The 9,371-nt window shown below is 43.3% G+C and overlaps 1 protein-coding gene across 1 annotated transcript; it reads left to right on the top strand.

Annotated features, from left to right (window-relative positions):
- The first annotated feature begins 2 nt into the window (after positions 1-2).
- On the top strand, positions 3-8,879 carry LOC129717763 (proton-coupled amino acid transporter 1-like). Its single transcript, XM_055667907.1, has 5 exons — positions 3-274; positions 7,199-7,807; positions 7,861-8,312; positions 8,376-8,548; positions 8,613-8,879. Exons 2-5 carry the CDS (start codon positions 7,199-7,201, stop codon positions 8,861-8,863), a joined length of 1,485 nt encoding a protein of 494 aa, XP_055523882.1. The 5' UTR covers positions 3-274; the 3' UTR covers positions 8,864-8,879.
- The last annotated feature ends 492 nt before the right edge of the window (positions 8,880-9,371 follow it).

The raw sequence follows: 9,371 nt of genomic DNA, 5'->3' as shown, positions 1-9,371 counted from the left end.
AAGCCATGCGTCGTGCGTCGGTCCGCTTATCCAACGGCCGCCTTCGATTAAAGTTTGCAGTTTTTGTTTCGCCACTGTCAGCAACGGTTGTACACACAGCGAAAGCCAGTGTTGTCAAACTGTTCTCGGCGGAGACGGTTAGCTGGCGGCCATTCACAAGCAATCAACCGTGAAACCGAAAACATACTCTTAGCTGGCAGCGCGAATTTTACGGGGTCGCTAAATAAGGTGCTAATTGTTCGGCAAGAGGGTTTCCACAACAACAAGAAGAAGAGTAAGTGCGAAACGGAAGTCGAAACTTTCGATAGTTGGTATTACTCATTCGGTGGACAGATTTGTGCTTAAAGATTTAGAGACTTTCTAAGACCCGCCGTCGTCGCTGATTCTAAAATCGAAAAAAGGCTGATAAAAATAGACTACCCAAGTCCCGCGGAGTTGGTAGAAAATTGAAAATGTATTTTCATTGCCCAACAATGTTTTCATGTTGTTCGGTGTGCACGCTGCTCCCGTGCGTAAATGACGTCCGAAGAAAGCTACAATGTCCCTGCCTCGGGGAAAATCGTAATCAATGACGACGGCCAATAATGTTGTTGTCAAACGGTTTTATCAATCGCAATTTTCAAGTGAAAGTGTTTTACGTTAATTACTGTAGTTGGCGTTAAATTGGATCACTCAAGATTCGTAATGATTCTAAAGTAAACAAGGTGCCACTTCAGTGTGACTGGGTAACCATGCTGAATTAGGAATGTGTTAAACGCAGAAGCACGGATTAGTTTTGAGGAAAAAACTGCAAAGTGACTGAAAAACCTGCTTCCTCATCACTTATCTAAGGGCCGCTTTGATAATGACGAGGTTAATTAGATATCGTGTAAATATTCATAAGCTGTGATTTATCACGAAAAATCCCATCGATTGTGCTGATTTGATGCCTTTACTAGCTAAAATAAGCTTCATAGTGGGGGAGGTCATTTTCAGCTCGCATGCTGGAGAATAAATCACGTGCCGAATGCCCCTCGAGTGTATCGCAGTAAGCGATGGCTTGAAACCGCTGTGTTGTGATTGTTTACGGTGTTGAAGATATGCTACCCGAGTTTGATAATGAGTTTGTAGTATTATTGTCTAATTGTTTGAAAAAAAAAACAGCAAATTTGCGAAACAAAATTGTCCCGAATGATTTCGCTTTGCTCCATATGAAAGGAGCGTTTTACTTGACCGGAATTCAGACCTGACCATACCAGACCAATCATTTCTAATCTCATTCGCAAATTTTTCGCGCCAATCAATCATTAATTCATCTGCGAAACCCGGGACAACAAAAAATCTTTTCTAAGCGATACGTAATAGATAAATTAGCAAATACACGCAGTCATCGGAGTTTTAGACATGTTTGGAAAATTGACGAACGTCAACATTTATTTCTACCGTTTTCAGTGTAGTGGCTCTGAGTGACAAAAATAAGTGCAAATGCAACGTAAATATGCCAATTAGGGTAGGGAACATATTTTAAGCAGCTTTAGGAACCGCCTGTGTATTGAGAAGAAATACTCGGAATGTGTTGGGTGAAATTCAAACAGAAGTAGGGTAAGGAACGGCTTCAGCAGTGGCGCCTATTTCAATCAGTCGAAGAAAACAGGGGTGGCATTTCGCATTTCGTTTCGAGTAACTCGAACAAAACTAAATGATCGCTGGTGAGCGTTTTTCTTCTTTTTTTCGACTTTGTGGGTTAAATGAGCCGAAGGACAAATGACAATGACAGCTATTTTTGAGCTTAAAGCAAAATTGGCAGCATGTGACGTACTCGAAAATAGCGAAAATCGTTCGAGTCGAGCTGCGCAATGCCACCCCAGGCCTCAAACTCCTGAATTTTGATCATCATAATTTCAATGATGGAAACGAAAACTTTGATTGTCTAGCTGTCTTACGAATATGAGAAATACCGTTATTCACAAAGAAATTTGTGAAGAAACACTAATCGAAACAAATCGACCAATATTGCGGCCATTCAGTTAAAGTTTGACTTAGTTTTACAATCTGAAAACAAGTTCTGACAGAGAAAAAATTAGAGAACAGATTGATATACTTCTTTTTGAATTTCACCCAACACATTTCGAGTATTTCGTCTCAATACACAGGCAGTTCCTAAAGCTGCTTAGAATTTGTTCCCTACCCTACTTTCTTCAATTTTATGGTGACAGATCGCAGAAATCCAATGCCGAATCCAAAATACGTCCCCACCAAACTCGGTCTTGGGCTGCTACTCTCCAGTCTCCCCTTACACCCGCTGCTCTCTCGTCTTCTCGTCGACAGCACACATCCAGCGCGTGCGAGGTCTGCCTCGAAGTCGTCGATCTCTATCCGGTCCTCTGCTAAAAATTATCTTTGCCTGTCGCTCATCCGCCATCCGTGCTACGTGGCCAGCCCACTGTAACCTGCCGTGTTTCATTAGCTTGACAATATCAGCGTGTTTGTATACTTCGTACAGCTCGTGATTCATGCGGCTGCGTCACACTCCATTCTCTAGTTCGCCTCCGAGTATCGATCGCAGGGTTCTACGCTCGAAGACCCCAAGCGCTCGCCGATCGACCTCCTTCCACGTCAACGATTCATATCCATAGAACGCCACCGGGAGGATCAGAGTCCTATAGAGCGCAAATTTGGTACTGATCTGTAGGCTACGAGACCTAAGCTGGCTACGCAATTTGTAATAAGCCCTATTCGCCGCCGCAATCCGTCTCTTCACCTCGTTGCCAAGATAAACAAATTCGTCGACCACTTCGAAAGTATCCTCATCCATCTCCACCGCAGCACCAACACCCGCAGAACTACCACGCTCTCTGCCAGTCATCATGTACTTCGTTTTGGCAGTGTTTATGGTGAGTCCAATTCTCGCAGCTTCCCTTTTGAGAGCCGAAAAAGCCTCTTCAATAGCTCTACGGTTAATACCAATTATATCAATGTCGTCCGCGAAGCCTAAAAGCATGTATCACTTCGTGATGATGGTGCCGCCCCTCTGTACACCTGTACTTCGTATTGCAGCTTCCAAAGCTATGTTGAACAGCAAGTTCGAGAGCCCGTAACCTTGTTTCAGACTATCTAACATCACAAACGCGTTCGAAAATTCGCCGCGAAAACAGTTTCATTAGTTTTGTGGGAAAACTATGTCTAGCATTATTTGCCACAGCTCGTTGCGTTTCACTGTATCGTACGACGCCTTAAAGTCAACAAACAGATGATTTGTCTGCAACTTGTGTTCTAAAACTTGTCGCAAGGTGAACATCTGGTTCGTTGTAGATCACCCCACTCGAAAACCGCATTGGTATTCTCCAACAAAGGCTTCCTGCAACGGCCTCAGTCGCTGGAACAGGATACGGGAGAGAATTTTGTAAGCGGAATTGAGGAGGGCTATGCCTCTATAATTGATACAGTCGAGCCTATGTCCCTTCTTGTAGATATGGCATATGAGTCCTTCCAACCAGTCCGTAGGTAGTTGTTCCTCAGACCATACCCTTAGGATAATCTGGTGAATTGCACTACACAGCCGCTCGTTCCCAACTTTGAAAAGTTCGGCCGGTAAGCCGTCCTTCCCAGCGGCTTTGTGGTTCTTTAGCTCTTTGCAAGCATCCTTCACCTCGTCCAATGTTGGTATGTCCACAGCTTGTCCGTCCTCCCCAATTTCTATCCTGTTCCTTTCGACGACTCTCCTACCTTCCTCACCGTTCAACACCACTTCAAAACGTAGCTTCAACGCCTGGCCACTTGCGATTTATCGGTAATAAGGTTCCCCTCCCTGTCATTGCACATGGCAGGTACTGGCACAGTCCGGTTCCTGATTCCGTTGATCGTTCTATAGAAGCTCCTCGTGTCGTGCCTGGTGAAGCAATTCTCTGCCTCCCTGAGGACGCGATTGTTCTTACGTCTTTTCTTACGTTTCTTACGGTGATGAAGCCTCTTTTCGACAGCTCTTGCCTCCCGGTATTTCTCCCGCATCTGACGCTTTACACGATTAGCTGCTACTAACGTGTTGACGTAGGCTCGGTTCTTCTGCTCCGTCAGCTCTAGGCACTCAGCATCGAACCACCCACTACGCGTGGTTCCCGTTGTCATGCCTATCACTTCTCGCGCTGTTTCGCTGACCGCATCATGGATGTGCTTCCACTGCTCGTTCAGGTCCGCTCCAGTTGGTTTACCGATCCGTAAATCAACTTTTCGGGTATAATCTGCAGCAACTCCTTCCGCTGATAACCCTTTGGATGTCCAGATGTATCTTCCTCGCCGATCTCGATTTAAATACATTGGACAACCGGGCGCGAGTCTTGCCTACCACAACATAGTGATCCGAGTCGATGTTTGGCCCTCGAAAGGACCGCACATCTATGCCGTCTGAAAAGTGCCGGCCGTCGATCAGCGTGTGGTCGATCTGGGAGCAGGCCTCTCCATTGGGGTGTTTACAGGTGTGCTTCCGAATGTTCAGACGTACAAAATGGGTACTACAGATGGCCATGGGTGAATGCCTGCATTTGTGCCAAATAATCGACATTGGCGGGAAGCGTTTTTTCTCGTTCAACTCAAAAAGAGCGGTGGTGAAGCACTAGAAAGTTAAAAAAAATGATGAAACGCTGCTCTTAGTGAGACAAAATGTCGTGAGAGACGCTAATTTTGATATTGATGACACCGTGTGAAAACCCCCAAAAATCTTAGAAACGCTAAATCAAAGAAATTGTTCGATCCATGCCAAACACAGGAACAGCTTGCTTCGGTATTAGAAGTTACTCGACAAGCAATTTCCATGCGATTACATGCTTCGGTAACAATTCAAAAACAAGGAACTTGGGTTCCTAACGATTTGACGTCAAGAGATCGCATCGCGGCGTGTGATGAAAAGCAGCAACGAATAAAGGAAGGACTCCTCGATTATGCTTCTTTGTCGTCGTAGGTTGTGCTGTGTATTTGGTGAGACCACTTCTCCGGTAGCTGTTCTGTATCCCAGATCCTGACTATCAACCGATGCAGACAGAAAACACATCTGTTTAACTAAAGAACCAGAAACGAGATAAAATCTCTTTATTTTAAGTAGTATCGACATCTAGTGGTGTAGAGAACGCATTTTACACCCAAATTTCGTCACACTCATACCATTCATACCTGCTCGTGGTGAATAATATGTTGCTCATTCTAGCAAGATATCACTGCAATTCTAGTCTTAAAAAAGTGAAACACTGCCTTTATTTTTTACAAGTGAATTATAAACCTGTATCGCAATCAAAACAAACACAGCTGATTAACAGGGATTGTATCGTTCACATTGGGAATTGGACATCAGATGGATGCTGATATACAGACTTTAAAAGCTGAATTTAAAAAAAATGACCATTACTCCAAATCAGTAGAGTTGGTTTCTCTAAAAACCTGGTTAAATGGTTAGAATCGTATCTAAGTGTCAAACTTGGATTCTGCACGTCCCAACGATTTATGACCGTTTTCGGCATTCCCCAGGGAAATAATCTTGGCCCGCTCCTTTTCGGTTTTGTTTTTTAAGTAATGTCACAGCCCGTCTTGACATAGGACGTAAGCTGTTTTATACTTTTGATCTGAATATTTTTATGGTCATTGACAAATTTTCTGACTGTAGTCAACCAGGTTTTTTTTCGTTAAGGTGTCAAAAGACTAGTGCCCAATGTCTGAAATCTCTGAACCCGGCGAAACGATTGAATGGCTGAAAAAGCCTTTTTTTTCGTTTCGCACTCTGTAGACTTCCTTGGATAGACAGGCTGAATCTTCCTCCGAATGATCACCGTTGCATCTGTTGGGGATTGTTTCTCTGGAACGTAGAAGAAGTTTTCCTTTAATGTTCCTGGTCAAATACAACGCAGATCACGCTGGTCAATTTTCAGTCATCTTCTAGGCCGCTTTGCCGTCTACTATTTTAAGGTGAAATGGCATTGAAGCCACAAACAGCCGATTTCGAGCCACCAGTTCAATCCCTGTGAAAACGCTATTTTATGTTTGCTTCTTCGCAGAAAACATAAAATAGCGTTTTCACAGGTGACGCATTCACTGTTACCGAATCTTGAGCCTTTGAAAATTCGAAGTGGTGGCTCAAAGTCGGCCATTTTTGGCTTCAATACCATGCGGCCTTTCAACACATTCCAGGCAGAATGGGAATCATTACACCACCCGGGTTTTTTCTACACATAGTCTGAACATTTGATTTTATTTCACCATTAACGGGAAGCTTTCAGAATACTATAACAGCTAAAAAAACACTACCATGTAGATATTTTTCTAAAATTTTAGCCTAAGGCATAAGCGGTTCTGTGAGACTTGTATTTGAAGCGAAATTAGCTTGGATGTCTGTTATCTGTGATTAAACTTAGAAAATGTATGAGGTTAGCAGTAAAAATTCTCTGAAAAGAATTTCACGTTTCACAATGACCTTCTTTCAACCATCAAAGAATGGTATTCAACAATAAATAAGTTCTAATACAGTATTTATGATTGACCACTCTCTAATGTATCATGCAGCAGAAGTGATTGGTGACAAATTCTATGTAAACCAACACAAAAACAATGACCAACAATCCCCTAAAGCTAACTTTTTATCGGGTTGCCTTTCCATGTTAATAATGCAACAGAACGAAGCACAATACAAACGTTTTTGTTTGTGTTTTGTTTTGGAAACAAACGTGTTTACAAGCCTTCTCGAAGGCTTAGCCAGACCAGACGCTTGTCACCTTCGCAAAGTGCAACGTGAAAATTCACCGTTGGTGGCATAACCAACTGCGTCAATTTAATTTTCCGGCTTGATACTAGATACTATCAAATAGTTACCTTACTGTTTAAAAAAAAAAAAAAAAACAAAACAAAACATCATTTATCAAAACACTCGAGCACTTTTTCCAACACGTAGGTTAACACAAACATGACCACTAACATTGAGCAGTAAATTGGTTAATCGCTTCCCACGCCTACTCAGATAAAGCACGTGCTAAATTGTTGCATGTCTGACCACTGTCACGGTGAATGTTTGTCATAAACAGGAAACAGCCACAGCTAAAACAGATTGCACAATTACCGGTAGCGGATCGGTCAAATTAAGACGGTGCAAATAATTGACCAATTAAATGCACTCTCATCAGCTGGCTGCTAACAAAATGGGTGGTTGTTAAGATTAAATCTCTCTTATTTTTCTTCCATTCAGATGACGGTTGTAGTTGCACTGGACGAACGCAGCCAGCAGCATAACGGAACTGTAGAACTACCAGTCGACGGAGCCATCAACCATGCCTTCGTTCTGGAAGATATCACCCGAAAACACCCGCACGATCACCACGGACACGATCATCACTACCACGTGCGTCATGATCACCTGCGGGAAAAACCTGGCCATGACTACAGCGAGGATGTCATCACGACGCACGGCGTGCAGCCGCACCACAAGACAACCTACCTGGAAACGATGACCCATCTGCTGAAGGGCAACATCGGCACCGGTTGTTACGCAATGGGTGATGCGTTCAAAAATGGCGGTCTACTAGTGGCCCCCATCTTGACGGTATTTCTGGGTTTCATCTGCGTTCACTGCCAGCATGTTTTACTTAACTGCGCCCGCAGGCTGCATCTGGATCCACAGAACAAAGGTCACCTGCCGGATTTCGCGGAGACCGTAGGTCTCTGCTTTAAAAATGGTCCCCCTCGCTTCCAGGGATGGGCCAAGCCAATGAAAATGGCTGTAAATATTTTCATCTGCGTTACGCAGTTGGGTTTTTGCTGCATTTACTTCGTGTTTATCAGCTCTAATTTTAAACAGGTTAGTTCAACTAATATTTCAACAGCAAACCGAACTGTCAAGTTCTGTTTCAGATCTTTGACCGGTACGACATGCCCCTAGACGTACACTACCACATGGCTCTGCTGCTGATCCCCATCATTCTAACCTCGATCATTACCAAGCTGAAGTTCCTGTCCTACTGCTCGATGCTGGCGAACATTTTCATGACACTTGGTATTAGCATTACCTTTTACTACGCGGGTCAGGATCTACCCTCACCGACGGAGCGACGCCTCGTTGCAGACTGGAAACAACTTCCACTCTTCTTCGGCACCGCCATTTTTGCCTTCGAGGGGATCGCTTTGGTGCTGCCACTGCAGAACGAAATGCGCAAACCACACGACTTCAGCAAAACGTTTGGCGTACTGAACGTCGGTATGGTGTTTATTGTGACACTATTCACCAGCTTTGGCTTTGTAGGTTACCTCAAGTGGGGCGAAGCGGTTGAGGGCACCATGACACTCAACCTGCCGGACGGTGACATGTAAGACGGTTTCGGTCGTAATGGTTTATGCACAGGCTAAAAAGGAATTTTTTGTTTCCACAGTTTGGCCGAAAGTGTTAAGGTTATGATATCACTTGGTGTCCTGCTGGGCTACGCCCTGCAGCTGTTCGTCGCGATCATGATCATGTGGCCGAGGGTAGAGTGTTGGTTGAACATCACCAAGCATCGAACGTTGGCCGAGATGGGCTTCCGGGTTTTGATGGTGTTGGTCACTTGTAAGAAAAGATTTCTCTAAATTTTCATTTGAACCTATTTTTGAAAGTTTCATTTCCCGCACAGTTACCGTAGCAGAATGTATTCCGAAGTTGAGTTTGTTCATCTCGCTGATTGGAGCCCTTTGCTCATCGGCTCTAGCGCTGATTTTTCCTCCGGTAATCGAACTTATCGTGGCTTACTCCGACACGGAGAACCAAAGCCCTAGCGTGTGGCTGCTGCTGAAAAATGGATTTATTCTACTGCTTGCACTGCTAGGATTCTTCACCGGTAGCTACGAAAGTTTGAGCAAGATAATCTTGGAGCTGTTCTTATGAAGGACAGCAACTCCTCTAGACAGCTGTTCGTTGTTAGGTTTTTATCTGTTTCGTTTTAAGTGTACAGAGAATAAATCGTTAAAGTAAAATTGTTGTTCTGTAGTTTAATTTTTAATGGGAGGTTTTCCATAATTGATAATTAATTAATAATTGAATAATAAGTAATTTGCGTCTTCTAGAATGTTTTCAGTATTGATCCTAAATTAAAAGCTTTTTTTAATTTCTTCTTATTTTCTTTGAAAGTGATTTATTTTATTGTAACCAATCTGTGTAGAAGTGATTTTTCTCATTGTAATCTTTAGAATCGGTCTGGACTTAACCTAGTTTAAATTTAGTTTATTTAGCACATGGTAAATTTCAACTTAAAAAAATGGAACGCGATCATTCACTTGAAATTACGGTGCAATGTGAAAATAGTTAAAAGTAGGTACAATTGGAATGTAAAGAATGTGTAAATCGCACCAACGGCCTCTTATTCATAGTTAAAACCACGGAAAACCTGTACCGT

This window comes from Wyeomyia smithii, chromosome 1 (assembly GCF_029784165.1).
Source record: "Wyeomyia smithii strain HCP4-BCI-WySm-NY-G18 chromosome 1, ASM2978416v1, whole genome shotgun sequence".
Taxonomy (NCBI): domain Eukaryota; kingdom Metazoa; phylum Arthropoda; class Insecta; order Diptera; family Culicidae; genus Wyeomyia; species Wyeomyia smithii.
Note: the sequence above shows the minus strand (reverse complement) of the source record. Positions and strands in the feature narration are given on the sequence as shown.